Genomic DNA, 19,907 nt, shown 5'->3' on the forward strand with positions numbered 1-19,907 from the left:
TTGTTCATGTAAAAGTGATCAGACTCATAGAAGATCCTTCTCAGTTTATTATCACTGTCTAGGGCATGTTATGCTTACGTATGAAAATGTTATGCTTACGAATGAAAAATAGTTTCTGTTATCTGAAAATCTGATGATTTCTCTAATTGTAGGCGCACATCATGCAATTTCCCATCAGATTGACAGGTTGAACCAAGCCTAGATATCATATTATCAACCAATCATTGTTTTTCCTTGAGAAGCCTCCTTGCTTCCACACCCCCTCCGTAGACATTGGGCTTGATTCACAAAGCGGTGCTAACAGTTAGCACGCTGCTGAAAAGCCCTTCATCACGCCTAAACTCAGTTTAGGCGTGATAAGCTTAGGTGTGATAAGTTTAGGCGTGATAAGTTTAGGCGTGATAACTATAGCACCGACTGGGTTAGCTCTGCAGTGCACAGCTGATCAAAAAAAGTTTTGCGCTAGCAAAGTCTGGTGCACTTCGCATAGAGTTTAATGGCGCTGCTTTGCGTGCGGGACTTTGCGCGCAATCTAAACTTATCACGCCTAAACTTATCATGCCTAAACTTATCACGCCTAAACTTATCACGCCTAAACTGGCTTTTCACCAGCGTGGTGCAATGGTTATCACGCCTAAAGTCTTTTAGGCATGCTAACTGGGTTAGCACCGCTTTGTGAATCGAGCCCATTGTATTTAAGACAGGCATATATTAATAAGAAGAAGCTTTAGGGTTACTATGCTTATGGGTGACTTGAAATCAGAGGGATAAAATGATGGGGAAAACAAAGTTTGTCCAAATATTAAAAACACTGTAACTAGGGGCCTGATGCAAGAACCTATGGTAATGTTGCTGTTGCTGTCAAAAACTAGATCAGCACATATTTATCTGCAAGATACACTGTATTGTTTAAATAAAGTATCTGTAAGTCATCTGCTATATCCATGCTTTGTTTTCCAGGCTATGCTCTCATCTCAACAATTCCAGCAGGTGCTTTTGACATCATGATAACAGAGAAAAGGAATACAGAAAATATTCTAGGTGAGAAATAGTGGCTGGCTGCTATTTCTACAATCATCAAAGCTATTTAACATGTGCTTTACAGAGAGGCCACAGATTGCCCAGCCAGCGTATGGTGGCCCAGACCTCCTAGTAGTGTGTACGGGGCTGAAAGAGACCAAAATACCTCCCTACTAAAATGTAATGCATCAAATTGTAGGAGAGAATAGATATGGCAGTTTCCACATTCCTCTCACTTCAGTTTTCCCATAAAACAGCATAGATGGATGTTCAACAGTACCTGTTGGCTGGATAGTGTAATGGTTAAGGGCTCTGCCTCTGACGCAGGAGACCAGGGTTTGAATCTCGGCTCTGCCTGTTCAGTAAGCCAGGACCTATTCAGTAGAGACCTTAGGCAAGTCTCCCTAACACTGCTACTGCCTATAGAGTGCGTCCTAGTGGCTGCAGCTCTGGCGCTTTGAGTCCGCCAGGAGAAAAGCGCGATATAAATGTTATTTGTCTTGTCTTGAATAGGGATTTCGGAATGATGCGTTTTTTGGGGTGTTAGTCCATTTCCAAGCCGCATAACATTTGTACCAACTTGAAATTACTATGATCTCATTGACCATCCCTATGTAGATTTTGAATATATATGTATTTATATACAGTACACTATAAAGGGATGGGTGGTGACTCATGACATGCCTCTGTGCCTCCCCCCCTGCCAATCTCTGCCCCTCAGCACTGCGCTATAGCCCCCCCAAATTAGCGACAATAATTGTTGCTGTTCCAGAGGGTAATAGGAGGAGAGGGATTCCCTGCTCAAAACGCCCACCGGGGCCTCTTCCTGGCCACGCCCCCTGCCGCTCCCCCGCCCATGCTGAGAGAAAGATTTCTCTCTTTCCAGTGTCACGTAAGTAAAAGAAAGCCACTGCAGGCCAACGGAGCGGCAGGGATGGTTGCTACCTGTTCCCTCTAGCCCTCCGGATCAGGTAGCATAGGTTTTTTTTATTATATGAGCCCACCTCAGGCTCTCTTTAACTTGCCTTCGAAATTTTCAATACAACATGTCTTATTATCCTGCTAATGAAGTGCTTTGCTTTAAAGTGGTTTGAAACTCCAACATAACATTCAATAAAAATGTGTTTTCCTACTTTGTATTGCCCTGAAACCTGCCATTGCATTTTATTCAAACTGCTTTTTATGATATATTAACATCTTCTAATTAGCTGTTCTGAGCTGTTTGTGTGCTTGAAGCACAGAGAGCTCCTTTTTACTTGTTACACTGTTTTTACACACATGTATCAACATTGGAATGCAAACAAAGATACTGTTTTCTCCAGTTTAGATGTGGATTTGAAGCTGAATAGCAGGACAAAGTGCTTTGTTTAATCATTTCAGTGATATGCTCCTAAAAAAAAATTCTGGGATAGTAGCTTTCAAGCTGTGAGGAATCTTTTAGAGCAAAGTATGTAGGTAGAAAAAAACAAAGTCTTGTTAAAGTAATACCTTTTAATTTAATTGTTAAAGTAATACCTTTTAGAGCAAAGTAGAAATGCTGACTTTCAGACCACTTTAAGTACTGCATCCAATGGATAAATATCCAAATTCAAACACAAACCCTAGTCAAAGACAAAGTAAAGTAAACATTCAGTGACAGATATCCTAATAGTGGTTAAACTGCATAATATTATTTCTTGTCTCTTATTCTGACTTGTTCTCCTTCCTTAGCTCTGGCAGACTCCGCCGGGAATTTTTACATTAACGGGAACATGATGATGGATAATCCTCAGAATTTCCGGGTCGCAGGGACGCTGGTCAAATACAGACGGCCACCAAATGTACAGAGCGAGGGACTGGAATATCTGACTACTCCAGGGCCGACTAACCAGTCCCTCAGTGTCATGGTGTGTGTGTGAGACCCCAGCCCTTCTGCTTGCTTTTCAGCCTATAATGTATTCATGTTCCAGAAGATAACCTCTTGCCAGCTAATAACCAGCAATTGAATGCTTAAAAAGATTGTCACAAACTGGTATTTCTGAGAATCTGAATCACTAGTCTTACATTTTATGACTGTAGAGTTTGTCAGTGGGATGCATCTGTTTTCACTGTTTATTTATATTCTCTTGTCTCTTGGCTATCATCTTGAGAGGCATCTTAATGAGCTTCCACAGCATTTTAAATTTGTGAAATTTACATAATTGAGAAGCGTCTGTCAGTAATACAGTAAACGAAAGGCTTTGTTCATTAACTATTTTGAACAGCAGGATATATTCATACTGTAAGAAACACTGGGTTAGGGCAATATAATAGACAGCCTTTTAGGGGTCCTTCAAGGCTGACACAGGAAAAGATAAATGCTGTAAGCAAGTTCTCACAAATATTGTTGCTCTTAAAATGTAAAATATATGTAAACATATACATATAAGAAGTCTGTTTCTTCCAGAGTAAAATCAGCCATAAATTACTTCTCTCCTATGTTGCTGTCAGTTACAGTAGGTAGTAGAAATCTGACAGAACCAACAGGTTTTGGGCTAACCCATCTCCTCATGGAGGCTTCTCAGTGTTTTCTTTATATTCAAAAGCACTTAGTCAATGGCAGTTGCTCCGCGTAAATGCCATGAGCAGGAAGGCTGACCAGCATCTTTACATAAATCTTTTTTAGGGAGTGTCCTATGGAGAGATGGACTAGCCCAAAACCTGTCGGTTCTGTCAGATTTCTACTACTTACTGTAAGTGACAGCAACATAGGAGAAAAGTAATTTATGGCTCATTTTACTCTGGAAGAAACGCACTTCTTATTTGTATGTGTTTACATGTATTTTACATTTTAAGATTTTCACGACAGTGGTCCTTTAACTCTCATCTTTGGATCCACTAGTCAACCGACATGTTTCTTAAAATATCTCTTTGACTTATGCAAAGACATTTCTCTGAATTCTTAGTAAGCTGGGATGTGACAACTACTTAGAGGTTTTGCTGGTGATAACACAAGAAAAAAAGCAACAACCTCCCATCTCTGCTTTAAATAAAAATAAAGAATAAAAGATTACATTACAAATGTTATTTAATTTATTAATTTAACTTATTTAATTCCAAGTCTGATAACACTGCAGGACTTCTCTGCTAGATCAATTTCAGAGTGGATATTCAGGTTATCACAATGCATACTTGTCACCGATTCTCTTTCAAATCACATTGCAGTTTCCCAGGGTTTGGAGGAATTTACATTTAGGTTCTCAAATTGAAATGGTAAAATTCCGTTTTTTTTTCTTTGACCGTTATACTCTGATCTGCAGTCCAGCAGAAATAGAGGATGGTTTCAGGGGAGGACATGCCACCTCCGGAATTTCCCAGCATGCATAGCAGCTATAGTGGTAGTGGCCTGGTAAAAGTTCCTTCTGCTCTCACATTCTGAAGCTGCAACTCCTGTGATTGACACTTCACCCTGGTGCTGGGAGGTAATGAGGAGAAGTTCTGAATGACATGACATAGAGCTCAGTTCTGCACACCACTAAAGTACACCAACCAGCTATGTAGTATTATAGGGCAGAAGAGGAAAGTATGCAGATCCATGTCTTGTGTGGCTGTGTAGGTAGAGAAAGAACTATATGGTTGGGTGATGGATACATTGGTAGCGAACTGTTAGATAGGTGATCAAACAGACAAGATAATAACTGAAGATTGAGAAAAATTGAAGAAACGAAGAAAAACTCCACCCACTGCAATTCAGCCGTGCCAGTGGAGGTGAGTTCAGGTATGTTTATCATATATACATGTCTGTCTGGCAGGTATCAGGAATTCTGCTTACTTGAAGAGATGGTAGCACAAAATTAATCACTGATATGCCACAATTCTGGTTTGTATATATTTTAAAGTGAACCAGAGACGAAGCACCCTCATGTATTTTACCATATACAATATCAGTGGGAACATTAGAGAAAACACCTACCCTGCTCTCTGTTTCATTTTTCACTGCTCAGCCTGCTTCTAATCAGCCCTGATAAAACCCCCAACTGAGCATTCAGTCTGGCATTGCTCAGGAATCATTATAGCGGAGTCTGTCTTCTCTGATGTCTTTTCAAGCCCACGCCTGCCCCCTTCTGGGTCTGCTATAATGACTCAGCTATAATGATGCCTGAGCAAAGCCACACTGAATGCTCAGTCGGGGATTTTATCAGGGCTGATTAGAAGCAGGCTGAGCAGTGAAGAATGAAACAGAGAGCAGGGTAGGTGTTTTCTCTAATGTTCCCACTGATATATATGGTAAAATACAAGAGGGTGCTTCGTCTCTGGTTCACTTTAAGGGCACCTTTTTTCATTTTAATATTATTTTTTAATTTGAGCTTAATCCCCCATAAGCAGAAGTAAAATAAATGACATAAAACAGACATTAAAATATGGTGTGTTAGTGCAGTGCTTCTCACAACATTATGGTGCAGGAATACATATCCCCTTGGGCCTAGGCAACAAAACCTGGTACTCGGTAATAGGCATGATCAATGAGGTGCACATACAGTATTTCTGAGTTTATGCAAATGTATGTACATTTGTATGCAAATATATGCAGCTTGAAAATGGACCGATCAAGTCAGGTTTAAATTGACTGGTCCATTTTCAAGCTGTATACATTTGCATAAACATTTACATACATTTGCATAAACTGAAATATTTGCCTGTCATTGATCATCCCTACTCAGTAGACACTTACTACTTACATCCATAGACTACCGGTAGTTGAGGGCTTACAACATTCTTAGGACCAATGATGGAGGGGAGAAGGAGAAAAGCAGAAACCAAGGTTGAAAAAAGAATTAGGAGAGAATGTTTTTATTTGCCCACTTAAGCTTTTAGCTGTTACATACCCCTGTGAGTCAAAGGCCAGTGATGCCCTCTTGCAGGTATAGGCAAGGATGAGAACACCGTACAGAACCTGTTTAGTAATAGAAATCTGTTTCATGATGTAGGTATCAGGCGGCTAGTGGACGAAAGGGTGCCGCCACTAGACTCCATTGCAATTATTGTAAATACGGCGAAAAAAGCAGAAAAAAGGGCGCCCGATAAATATACAGTAGTTAACAACATTTGAACATTAAAGTTTATGAAGTATGTTATCATTTTAGAAGCTTGCAATGTTATAGGTTTTGTCATATTATTTTGTTTGTATGTACAGATTTTACGTTATCAAAGATATTATTGTTTCTGTGTGTAAAAGGGTGTTTCTGCAGGGTACGTGGTTAGGGTTAGGCACCACCCAGGGGGCGGTTAGGGTTAGGCAACACTGGGGGGGTAGTTAGGGTTAGGCACCACGGCAGGGGTGGTTAAGGTTAGGCACCACCGAGGGGTGGTTCGGGTTAGGCACCACCAGGGGAGTGGTTAGTTTTAGCTACCACCAGGGGAGGGTTCTGTGTGAGGCTAGGGTTGGGTTTATTGCTGTATTGTTGAGTTACGTTACGATTTTTAACGTTAATATCTTTTCGTTATTATCTCCCGTCTGGTTTAAAACTATTTATCGTTAACCAGGTTCGTTAACAATGTTTATCGTTATTGAGATTTCGTTATCCGCTAGCGCCATTTCGTTATCCAGCCGGGCCCTTTTTTCCTGGCGCTCTTTTTTCATGCACGCCTTTTCTATTATTGAACATTACAATGCATTGTAAATTACCGCTAACTTTCATGTATAATTTATGCAGTGCATTTTTGTGATTTAGTACTACAACTTCAATGGGAAGATTCCACACATAACCTTTGAATACACAGTACCTCACGTGCCTCAGTCACCTCTCCCTCTGCACTCCGAGCCGCTCCAGCCAGCTCCAGCTGCTCCAAGCAATGTACAAAGTGTGACGCAGAGAGAGTCTGACAGAGACTTGCCTGATACAGCCGACACCTGGAACTGGGGAAGCACCCAAGAGGCAGAGAACTCGTACATACCTCAGGAGAGGACAAGCAAAGAACAAGGGACAGTAGAGGAAGACCAGACAGAAGGTAAGCATCATCTCTTGTGTTCAGGAACTGAAGTCATGCTAAAACTGTTCCAGCTGTGTCTATAAACACGGGCCACACTGCAGGCCAGACTGTATGAAGAATCTATGTAATGTACCGTCTGCAGAGAGCTTAACTGCAGGCCAAATCTTTCTACAGTACTAAATCCCACAAACATTCTGTCTAGAATAAAGCAATTTCATAGAATTTGTTTAGGCCAGCTGAATCTTCTTAAATGCAGCACAGTACTGGAGTTATGTGGGAGATAGGTACTCTAGAACGTTTGCCACATTGGCCTCAATTCTGAAAGCATTACCCAGGGCCCGTTTTAGACTTTTTGCTGCCTGAGGCAAACTTGTGAGAATACGCGCCCCCCCCCCTCCTTTCCGAATTGGAATGTTTGCACGGCACCTGACAATTTGCACCGCAGTTATAGCTACGGTGAGCCCCCCAAAAAACACCCTCAGTATAGGTAGGTAGCCAGGTATGGGTGCCCCCAGTATTGGTCGCTAGGTACAATAGCCCCCAGTATAGGTTGGCCAGGCACCCTCTTCAATTCCTGTTTCTGCCATGTGCTGCCCCAAGACTTCTGCTGCCTGAGGAAGTCGCCTCACTTGGCATCATGGGCGGACCGGGCCTGGCATTACCGAATGCGGTAATACAAAAAACACATACGTTTTAGAGCAATTTTCGGTAAAATCAATTTTTTAAGCCTGTGGCTGCATGAAAAAGTTAAATTACTGACCAGTGAGGTAAATTACCGACTTGTGCGGTAAAACTTCCTTAACCTCTGCCGACCGTGTCACGCCGATGGGCGCGGCCGCGGCGGCAGCCCCAGGACCGCCTGACGGCGATTGGCATAAAGTCCTGGGGTCTGTTTTGCAGGAGATCGCGCGCAGGCTGCGCGCGCATCTCCTGCTTGGGGGGGCGGAGCTCCGGCCCGCCTTCAGTCTCCGAGCGGCTATTGCCGCTCGGGAGACTGTTAGTCGGCGTGATCGCTGTCTATTTCCATGTACATCGCTGTGATCGGCAGCAGCTCTGTACTGGGGACAGCCGTGTCACACGGCTGTCCCCCTGGGGGACAAGAGAGCGATCGGCTCTCATAGGCAGAAGCCTATGACAGCCGATCGCCATAATTGGCTGGCTGTAAGGAGGGAGGGAACATTTTTAAAGAAACAGGGTTTTATTTTTATTTATGATAGGTTAGTATGTAATATTCATTTGCAGCTACATCATGTGTTTATTTTAAATAATTTTCCTCACTTCTGGTTCCCTTTAAATGTCAGTAAATGTCCATTCTCAAAGACTACAGCAGTCGGTAAAACCAGTATAAATGGTCAGTTTTTAAGACCAGCTCTAAGCTTAGCTGTCAGTAACTTACTTCAGACATGCGGTGGAACAGATTCCCCAGCAAGCTCACAGTAAACCAGGACTCCTAGCAGGGGCGTAATAATAGACCCTGCAAGGGATGCAGCCGCAGGAGGGCCCAGAAACCACAGGGGGCCCTGTCCTGAAAGACTGACAACTAAGGGCAAGGAGAGAAAAAACGTTCTGCGCTCTGCACGGTTGTTCTAATGACTGCATCTGCTCAGCCACTGATAAGGTATCATACAAAGTTTTGTGGATAAAGATTTGTAGACAGTCCCGATTCAGTGTGCAGCAGGCTTTTATGTACAGCTCCCAGCTCCCAACCTCTCTACGCCTCCCCAAGTGCTGTGTACTGTAGTGATGCTGGAGGAGTCTGCAAAGCCAGTTCTGCTCCATCAGAGATGGACAGAGTGTAATAAGCTGAGGCTGGGAGAAAAATTGTTTGTCTGTTTTCTGCATGCGTTTTCTGCATACCATGTGTGTCTGTATGTGTGAATACATGCACGTTTTATCACAGAAGCTAATGTAATTGATACAGAAAATGTAGGCAGTGCTTCACTGCTGACTGTTTTTATCTGCATGGGGAAAACACATTCAAGTGTGCACTAGCCAATAGAATAACATTGGTTCTCAGTTTACCAATATGGAGGGGGTGGGGGCCCCATCCAAAGCTTTGAGGGGGGGGGGGGGCAGTGATTTCTAGGAAGAGCCTCCCTGTCCTGCTATTCACTTCACTTGTAACAACTAAGAGACATGAGGGAGAAGAGTACATTAAGAATGGTTTCCCTGTATACCTTCAAAGGTGTCGGAAAATGGCTAAGACACAGAGCATCAGATCTGGAGAAGGCAGTCTGTTTAAAGCTATGTTGGGGGTGCTTTTTTTTCACCATTCATAACAGCAGCTTAATGCAGAGGGTTACGGCCTTTACCCACCTTTTTTTCCCAACGGCCGGCATTTTTTTGAGCGACAAGCAGACATTTACGGGATCTTGCAACGTGGGTACAGGCGCACAATCATGCAAACGCCACTTAGCGTTGTGCACAGATAACGACTGTCATGGCGGTTCTTTAAGATCCCTGGCGACTCAAAGTACCGCAATCGCTTGAAGTCTCTACATGCTTAGTGTTAAATCGTGGATACCGGCCAGCTGGAAGATGGATCGGGGAAGTGCTCATCATCAGGGAGACGGTGGTGGATACATCTCCCTGCATCCCGAGGTGAGTTTAGAGTTCTGTATCTCACACTGACTGCACTCCCACCCCTGCCAAGACGCTGCTACTGCTGGCAGTATGAGAAGTGTGACATCTGGGACAGCGTCCTGCACTACCACACAGTTACTGAAGACTTCTGTGGGTAAATTACCGACAGCAGCCCACATGCGGTATTTTTCCGACTATTATTTTTTTTACTGCAAATGCCTACCAGAAGTGTGCCCACGTGTCTCTTTGCATTCCAGTTTACTCAGTGCACTTGTCTGCAGCTTTGTGCCCACATTGGATTAAAAGACAACTATTGCCGTAAATTGTAAGAGCTAAAATACATGAATACAAACGTACATTTCTCCCAGAGTGAAGTGCATCATAAATTACCTTTTTGTTATGTCACTGTCACTTACAAAAGGTAGTGAATAGATCGGTCCAACAGACAAAGTTTGGATAATAGTTGGGTGGAATAGTTGCATGTATTTATGAGCCTTTAACTCTTCCAGTACCTTAAAAAGCAGTCAAGTGGTTTTAGCTGTGAATTTTATGCTTTGTTTAATGCTTTAGAGTTTAGACCACAGGTTAAATTTGAGTACAATACCACTTTAATATAAACCTGTAAAAGGGAAAAGACGGAGCACCAGCTCTTGCTTATAGGAATTTATTAGTGGTTACATAGGCATACAGGCATTCCAGCAAAGTGTAGGAAGAGATACCGGTCTTACAGTCGTTTTACGGAAACTGACGCTTCTTCAGAGAACAGAGGACCCCTCTGGTCTCTGAAGAAGCGGCAGGTGCCGTGAAACGGCCGTAAGACCGGTATCTGTTCCTACACTTTGCTGGAATGCCTGTATGCCTATGTAACCACTAATACATTCCTATAAGCAAGAGCTGGTGCTCCGTCTTTTCCCTTTTACAAGTATCTGGATTCATCTACGTGAACACAGCTCTAATAGGTGTGGTACATAGAGCTTGTCCACAGCTAGCATCTGGTGCCAACTAATCTGTCCTCTACTAACGTTATCACTTTCATGAAATCTGTTCAAAACCTGTCCCTGATCCTAGGCTTTCATTATTTTCTTAGTAAAATTTTACAGATAGAGAATGGTTGCTTTTTGCTGTGGGAGGTGATTTATATGTGTAATGTAATAGCAGAGTATTGTACCATGAGTAAGATGAGTGAGCACTCTGTGCCTGAACAAGATGTTGTGTTTAATGATTGTAGAATGAGTTATGGACTTAGGGCCCTATCATATTCACTTTTTCTGCCAAGTTTTCCCCTAGGACTTTTTCCTCTTCTGTTTAAAATAACTTTTTAGCCATTTACATTTGAAAAAGTCTCAACAAGTAGGTGAAAAAAAACCTCTCCAAATGACTCTGAGTATTTTCCTACTTGCTGGTGACTTAAAGGGAACCAGAGATGTCACATTGCTGAAAAAATTAAAAAGATTCTATACATACCTGGGGCTTCCTCCAGCCCCATATGCGCTGATCGATCCCATGCCGCCGTCCACCGCTGCCCGCAACTACGAGAACAGGCTTTTGTCGCTGATGTCATCGGAGCCAGCTACGCAGGAGAAGTGCGCCCTCTACGTATCTCTCCATACACTGCTGCAGAGATACGCAAAGAGCGCACCTCTGCTACGCTTAGGCTAGCTCCGACTGACTGAACAGCGAGGAGCCGGTTCTCGTAGCTGCGAGCAGAGGAGGATGGCGGTGTGGGATCGATCAGCGCGTATGGGGCTGGAGGAAGCCCCAGGTAGGTATAAAATCTTTATTTTTTTATCTCTGGTTCCCTTTAAAGCAGGGGTCTCAAACTCGCGGCCCGCAGGCCATTTGCGGCCCTCGATACAATATTTTGTGGCCCGCGCCGGCAAAAGCTTCCTTATAGTTCGCTTCAGTGCTCGCAAGTAATCCGCCGCACCCCTATAGCTGAACGAGGGCTGCAGAGCCCCCAAATCGCCCGGGGGGGCAATCCGCTGGCATTTCCTAGAAGGGGCAGAGCTTTCAGCTTCAGCTCTGCCCCTCCTGACGTCAATCGCGGCGCATCGCCGCCTCTGCCCGCCCCTCTCACTCTTCCTTCACAGAGAGGGGCGGGGAGAGGCGGCGGGAAAAAAAACATAAAAAAGTAACAGTTAAAAAAAAAAAAAAAAAAAAAAAAAAATTATATATATATATATATATATATATATATATGTATATATATATATATATATATATATATATAGTTACCTTAGGGACTGAACTTTTTAATATGTATGTTGTGAGAGTATATTACTTTTGCCTATATGGGCTTGTAATTAGTGATGGATGCAAAACTGAAAAAAATGCACCTTTATTTCCAAATAAAATATTGGTGCCATACATTGTACTAAGGAAATATTTTAAATGTTGCAATAACCAGGACAAATGGGCAAATAACATGTGTGGGTTTTATGCACAGTAGAACGTCTTGTTTTAAACTATAATGGCCGAAATCTTTGAAATAATGATTTTTTTTCCATACTTTTCTTATTATTGCTGTTAAAATGCATTTAGAATAAAATAACTCTTAGCAAAATGTACCACCCAAAGAAAGCCTAATTCATGGCGAAAAAAAAGATATAGATCGTTTTCTTGTGATAAGTAGTAATAAAGTTATTGGTGAATGAATGGAAGGAGTGCTGACAGGGGAAAATTGCATCTGTCCTAGAGGTGAAAACACCTGCGGACTGAAGTGGTTAATATATTACATGAAGAGTGTTTCCAAGTACAGCTTGTCTGCTTACCAGTACTTGAGTTACAAAAGTCTCATGTACAAAATGTACTGTACTCTTTTTAAATGTTTTTGCTGTAACATGTTACAGTATTACCGTATATAAGCTGTTGTAAGTTGTTTCAAACCAAAAAAACAAGTTTATGCTGTATGTCCGGGGTTGTCCGAAAGTAAATAATTTATCTGTCAGTATGTTTAACAAATGACTTGAAAACAACCTCCTGGAATCAAACATGTTTGTGAGTAGTGGATAGGGATGGGCAATGAGATGCAAATACTTCTGAGTTTATGCAAAGTTATGCAATTTTGTATGCAAATATATGCAGCTTGAAAATGGACCAATCAATTTAAACCTGGGTGGGACTTGACTGGTACATTTTCAAGCTGCATATATTTGCATAAAATGTGCATATATTTGCATAAAGTCTGAATGATTTGCATTTCTTTCATCATTCCTAGTAGTGGACCACTTGTAAAATATTTTAGTGTAGCTAATCTGATATGGAGTTTCCAAAGCTTACATCCAAGGCCACCACCAGGACAGTAAAGTCAGCACTCGTGTAAGTGCTTAGTAGTGATGCCACTGTCCTGTCTTGACTTAAAGGGTAAAGACAGTTTGTAAGATTATCTTCACCTCCTTCTCCTCTCCTCCCTTCACATGGCAAATAGTGCATATTTGACAACTTAAAGATGTAAGGTAGAAGTACCTGTCTTTTTACTTGAAAGAATGGTCATGTGATCTGATATGGCCATCGGTTCTAAAGTGCTGTAGTCCTTATTACTGATGTAGGGCTGTCTAGTGGACTTGGCCCCTCCTCTCCTGCAGACTTTTATTGTGTGGGGTAATTCCCCTCCCCAGCTGTTTTAACTGTGTGGCTGCTGCACGGTGTGTCAATGGGATTTAAAGCAAGCTGTGCTGTCTCCATAGAGGATTATGTACAGACAAACAGATATGACTATAATGTGGGTCTCTAATTACAGTGGCAGGATCATAGAGGGTGCTAATTAAAGCTTTCTCTCTGATTGGCCTGTTGACTTGCTGAGGGTAGAAGATAATGGGATCAGTAAAGTATGGATGGAGTAATAGTGTGTGGTTTAGTGTATGAAGCACTAATCTAAATGCCTTAAAACAGATTTAAAGAGGAACTCCAGTGAAAATAAGGTAATAAAAAAAGTGCTTCGTTTTTACAATAATTATGTATAAATGATTTAGTGTCTGCCCACTGTAAAATATTTTAAATCTATGATTAACATTGTGACATTTATCAAATTGTGACATTTTTACTGCTGGCAAGTGATGTAGCTGCTGCTTGCTGTTTTGGCAGTAGTAAACAGCTGTAAACAGCTATTTCCCACAACGCAACAGGGTTCACAGACAGGTAACTGCAAAGAGTAGGTACTCAGAATTTCTTTGTGGGAGGGGTTTCCCCACAATATAAGCCATACAGCGCCCCCTGATGGTCTGTTTGTGAAAAGGAATAGATTTCTCATGTAAAAGGGGGTATCAGCTACTGATTGGGATAAAGTTCAATTCTTGGTCGGAGTTTCTCTTGAATACCGTCATTTCTGTTAAAATAGCAGAGGAATTTCTAATCGGCCTTGAAGTGTGGAGTTGACAGTGGTGATAATGAAACTTTGAAAGGAATACAGTTGTGGATCTCAATATGTCATAGAGGTCCAGGAACTGCCATCTGCTGCTTTCTAGTAATAGCAGAAAGTGCTCACGTTACACATTAGCAGTATGCACGAGCATAGACAGCTGGACTTCTAAAGATATCATATGAACATAATCTGTGTCTTGTTTGGGAATTCTGGTCCCATTTCACCAAGCAGGTTTCTCCATCCCGTCAGTCCTAGTGGTGATGACAGCCAAGCAAGAGCGAAGTTTACTTAAAAATTGCAAACTGCCAAAAAACACTTCTTAATATTTTTGATCAATTGCTGACTAGACCTTCTGAAAGCTTACAGTGTTTAGAGTCATGCAGCCACTAAAATGTTTTACAATGTATTCAGTCCCACAGAAAAGCCATTTTATGTACGATCATGAAAATATTTAAATTAGTACTGTAATCTGGTTTAAAGCACAACTTACTTTCTGGGAAATGAGCATAATTTGCTGATGTGATGTTTTTAAATGCCTTTAAACTGTCCATCGTACTTACTGTACCTTACACAAATATAGGTATAACATCCCATTATGCTTCAGTAAAAGGACACACTATAATTCTAGATGATAAATAGATAAATATGCAAATCATAGTGTCACACCCCAAAAAAACACAGGGGACCAATGTGCTAGCCCTCAAAAGGCCTGTTGGGGATGCTTTCACAGCAAGTGAGAAACAAGAACACAGGCCTAGCTAATGCTTTCCCTACCGATCTGCAGCAAGTCTGACCCTGTTCTCACTAACAGTCAGCAGCCAGCATAATCCAATATGGCCACCGATACTGCTTTTTGATAGGAGGGTGGTGGGTCCAGGAAGGGGTGCTAGCTGATTGGCTGCCATGTGTCTGCTGACTGTGAGGCAAGGGGTCAAAGTTTAGCTCAATGATTATGTTTAGGGGCGAACCAACCACGCCAAATGTTCGCTGTTCGCCGCAAATGTGAACAGCCGATGTTCGCAGAATACTGGTCGCCGTTGAACTATTTTGCGCATAGTTGTGCACAGCACATTACTTTTACACAGCCGAACCAATCCAACGTGTAGATAGTTATTTCAGGCTTACATTGGCCTTCATGAGTGCAAGGCATGGATTGGTATGGCTTTACGGGTCAGACATAGGAAATAGCAGTTTTATTTTATGACTTTCTGAAAGGTGTGAATGTATTAAGGATCCAGAATAAAGGCCCCAAAAATCCATGAAATTTTAGTAAAAATACATAGATTTGGTAGTATAGTATTCTAAAAAAATTACTTTAGAAAAAAAAAAATCACCGTGGATGTCGTTTTACATGATTTTTTTTACTTTAAAGTGTACCCGAGTCAAAACTCGGGTACAATATTATATACTTACCTAAAGAGAGAGAAGCCTCAGGATCCTATTGAGGCTTCCCTCACTACTCCGTTGCTGAGGGAACGTCGCTAATCACATTGGTGCCACGCAGCTCCTCTTTCTGTAACGTGGCTGGTGCAATAGCCGCGCATGCGCAGTAAGCCAGAGCCACGGGCTCCATGGTACTGTGCATGCTCGGGTGTCCTTGCGTAGCTTCTGCGCGGCTCACGCTTCAAGAAGAGGAGCTGCGCGGCACCAATGTGGAGGGGGCCACGCTCAGCAACGGCGGACAGCAGAGTAGCGAGGGAAGACTGAATAGGAAATGTTGAAAACAAAGAAAACCCTGAGAATCCCCCACAAGGAGATAGACTGGCCCAAAACCTGTCAGTTCTGTCAGATTTGAACTGCCTACTTTTTGCCATAGTAATCCTTTAACTAATCATTTATTCCATAGCAGTGCATTGGGAAACAACTTTCAGTTAAAATGCATGGAATCTGAACTGAGCCCTAGGCCATTACATCAGTTGCTGTCCAGGTGAAGGTAATGTCCATGTTTCCCTATGTTCCCAGTGCACATTATATTTGTTATAACTGAAATCTTTTTGACAATGCATGACTGGAACAAATGATGAGTTAAAGCGCCCCAATTTTTCAGCATATGAAAGAGTCCATAAGGAAACATGAAATTTACCTTGTGCATCAGTCATCAGTTGAGTTATAAATGAAAGCAACTGATTCAAGAAGAAATGCATTTTTTTCAAATTGTCAAAATACATTGGCAGGTAGGAATAAAATAAGTTTAAAAATGAATTTAAAAGGAAGGTCAAGAACTACCTACCTCCTAATATATGTCCATATACTGCAGAATAGCCCCCTCTTCCACACGTGTCATCCTACACTGCAGCCTCTCTTTTGTATTCTTATTCCTTGTGCAGCAGCTTCTCTCTTCCATTTGTTGCTCTTTTCAATTTGCAACTTCCTCTTATATATGCAGTAACACTTATTTGGGTAGCAGCCGCCCGTGGCCCGGGCCTTTCCAGAAATCCAGCCCTGAGGCCAAAAGGGTTGTTACGGGTAGAAGGGGAAAGGGTTGTGAATGTTGTATGGGCCCCTGGATGCATTTCCCATGACACATGCACAACAAGCTCATGAGAATGCTTAGCAGGTTTAGAGGCGTGTGCTAATGGCAAAACATCAGAGGGACCCCAATATTTATTTGCAAAAACATGATAACAACACTGTGGCTATCCATTCAGTAGCAAATGAATCCAACCCATACAGGTTAGATTTGGTTCAGTTATCACTATCTGAGCATTCAGACAGACCTTGCAAGAATCATAACACATGTTCAGGTATACATATATTTTATTAAAAGAAAACCTTTTCTGACAAGTTCTTAGAAGTGTTCAGGGCAGTGATTCACTCCACTCCAGATGTGTTTGATCTAGCGTGTTAAGTGTTGTGTAAATGTCAGAACCACTCTCTCTCCCTGTTCCAGGCCTCCAGCCCAGCACAGACACTCCACAGGGATTACTGCAGAGTGAATTATGGAGACTGTGTGATCAACAGAGTCACTCTGCTCTTTGCCAATCTCTCTTCGGAGGCAGTCCAGGGGGTCCGACCCTGGCAGAGTCTATACAGGAATCGGAGCAGTTCAGAGACAGTCTAATGCTGCCAGCTGTTTATGAACATCTTGGAAGCATTCCTGGGACACAGCCGCTACAAGCACCCGGCTTCAGCAGGTACGCAGCTGTGCACCGTGTACTTGGATGCAAGTGGGCTGGATTTTCTTTGTTTTCCTGTTCGTGTTGTTTGTGTGACATGTCTAAATTATTATGACTTCAATCCAGTATCATGTTAATGTGAAGAATGCCATTACGCACTGCTTGTTTCCAGAATGTATTTTCAGAGTGCAGTGTAAAACACAAACCCCTTTCTGGTTATAAAATTATGTATTTCTACTACTCTGACTGCTTGATACAACAACTGCAGGAATGGTAAAACAGCAATTCCAGCCACAATCCTTCATATAACCAAGCAGAGTGTCCACATGTTACTCTTGTATGTTCTAATGAGGCTTCTTCAGCAACAACAAATCCAAGTTAAATCAGTTACAGGGAAGGTCCGAGCACTGTAAAAATAAAAAATCGACTTACGGGGCTTCTTCCAGCCCCCTGCATCTGTACTGTGCCCTCGCCGCAGCTCCGGTGGCTCCCGGTCTCCTCCGGTGCAGATGCCCACCTCACCGGGTTGGCTTCTTCTGTGCTTCAGCATGCAGCTCACTGTACAGTACAGCCCGGATGATGTCAGTGCGACTCAGAACCGCTTGCGCAGGAGCAGTGGGGATCTTGCGCCGGAGGGGACCCTGGGCCACCATCGGTGAGCGGAGCTGGGGTGAGGGCACAGGACGGCTGGCAGGGGTTGGAGGAAGCCCCAGGTAAGTGGATTTTTTTTCTTTTTATAGTGCTCGGATATGTCCTTTAAGGAGAGATAATTCATAAGTTAAGTTAGATAGCGAGAGATAAACCATGAGTTAAAGGAACCTGAGATGGGCAAATTAAAAGATTTTATAATTACATGGGGCTTCCTCCAGCCCCATGAGCACTGATGCTTCCCTTGCCATCATCCTGAGTGCCTCCATTCCCCCGGTATTGGTCCCGGTAACTGGCTCAGCTGCGCCACTGTGCGGAGGGGCCGCGCATGCGCAGAAGAGCCGACTAGCCCTACTGAGCGAATGGAGACACTCGGGAGGAGGGCGAGGGATGCATCGATGCTAATGGGGCTGGAGAAAGCCCCGGGTGAGTATAAAATCTTTTAGTGTACTCGTCTCAGGTATACTTTAAAGCGGAATATAACCCAGCATTTCATCTTTGCTCTAAAACATTATTTACAGCATATTATATGCAACCAGCATTTTATTTTACTAGACCAGCATTTGAAGGGTTACACACAGAGCTTGAAAGTTCAGTTCAGTGAAATGTGGAGGCATCAAAGTTGTAGATTATGTTATCTTGTTTTTACTTAAATGTATCAAACGAGGAATGTGACACATTCTCTGACTGTGGAGAATCTGCTCAACACAGACAGAGAGTCAAAGCATGTCTGCCTGAATGAATGAATAAAGTCAGTTATTAATAAAAAGCAAAGTCAGCTCACAAAGCAAAAAACTGTACTTTTGGGAACCTATAACTTCTAAATGAATAGTAATACTTATGCACAAATGCAAATATGATAACCGTATGGCATATAAAAAGTAGGAAAACCTGTTTTTATTGAATATTATGTCAGGGTTTTAAACCGCTTTAAGTCATTTAACCACTTAAGGACCAGGGGATATTTCGCTGATCAGTGCTGCGTGGGCTCTCCAGCCCACAGCACAGATCAGCAAGCAGGCAGGGCGATCAGACTGCATGGGTTGGATACAGTCCTATTTTCTGAACCACTTAAACAGCAGAGAAACAGTGAGAGACAGTTTTATCTAAAGTTTTACTGCAGGGAAGTTCAAAGGGTCATTATTTCTGAATTGTTTTAAAGCTTAAAGGATACCCAAAATGACATGTGGCATGATGAGATAGACATGTATATGCACAGTGCCTAGCACACAAATAACTATGCTGTGTTCTTTTTTCTCTTTCTCTGTCTGAAAGAGTTAAATATCAGGTATGTAAATGCCTGACTCAGTCCTGACTCAGACAGGAAGTGACTACAGTGTGACCCTCACTGATAAGAAATTTCAACTATAAAACACTTTCCTAGCAGAAAATAGCTTCTGAGAGCAAGAAAGAGATAAAAAGGGGAATTTCTTATCAGTGAGGGTAACACTGTAGTCACTTCCTGTCTGAGTCAGAACTGAGTCAGGCACTTACATACCTGGTATTTAACTCTTTCAGACAGAGAAAGAGAAAAAAGGAACACAGCATAGTTATTTGTGTGCTAGGCACTGTACATACACGTCTATCTCATCATGTCACATGTCACTTTGGGTATCCTTTAACCATCCTGGCGGTATGGACGAGCTCAGCTCGTCCATTACCGCCGGAGGCTGCCACTCAGGCCCTGCTGGGCCGATTTTCTTCAAATAAAAAGCAGCACACGCAGCCGGCACTTTGCCAGCCGCGTGTGCTACCTGATCGCCGCCATAGGGCGGCGATCCGCCGCGTGCAGCGGCGAAAGAGGGTCCCCCCAGCCGTCGGAGCCCAGTGCAGCTGGAACAAATAGTTCCGGCCAGCGCTAAGGGCTGGATCGGAGGCGGCTGACGTCAGTCCGCTCGTCGCCATGGCGACGAGGCAAGCAAAACAAGGAAGGCTGCTCATTGCAGCCTTCCTTGTTAATTCTGATCGCCAGAGGCGATCGGAATTACGCTTCAGGAGCGCCCTCTAGTGGGCTTTCATGCAGCCAACTTAAGTTGGCTGCATGTAATAGTTTTTTTTTTTATTTAAAAAAAACCCTCCCGCAGCCGCCCTGGCGATCTTAATAGAACACCAGGGTGGTTAAAAGACAGAGTATTCTAAACTGCAACTCTGAGCAGTTGTCTGAAGAAGGTAAGAGCAGGTTGTATAGGCTCTAGTGTTTAGGCTGCAGGGAGGCAGTTATTGGATAAGAT

General features: G+C 42.8%; 1 protein-coding gene across 1 annotated transcript in view; it reads left to right on the top strand.

Moving 5' to 3' along the window:
• ADAMTSL2 (ADAMTS like 2) overlaps positions 1-19,907 on the top strand; it is a 105,767-nt gene that overhangs the window by 45,547 nt on the left and 40,313 nt on the right. Inside the window, exons 9-12 of the mRNA XM_068242081.1 lie at positions 961-1,041; positions 2,731-2,906; positions 6,711-6,987; positions 16,803-17,046. Of these exons, the coding sequence (XP_068098182.1) occupies positions 961-1,041; positions 2,731-2,906; positions 6,711-6,987; positions 16,803-17,046 (778 nt within the window). The remainder of the gene's footprint in view (positions 1-960; positions 1,042-2,730; positions 2,907-6,710; positions 6,988-16,802; positions 17,047-19,907) is intronic.

The sequence above is a fragment of the Hyperolius riggenbachi genome, chromosome 6 (genome assembly GCF_040937935.1).
Source record: "Hyperolius riggenbachi isolate aHypRig1 chromosome 6, aHypRig1.pri, whole genome shotgun sequence".
NCBI lineage: Eukaryota > Metazoa > Chordata > Amphibia > Anura > Hyperoliidae > Hyperolius > Hyperolius riggenbachi.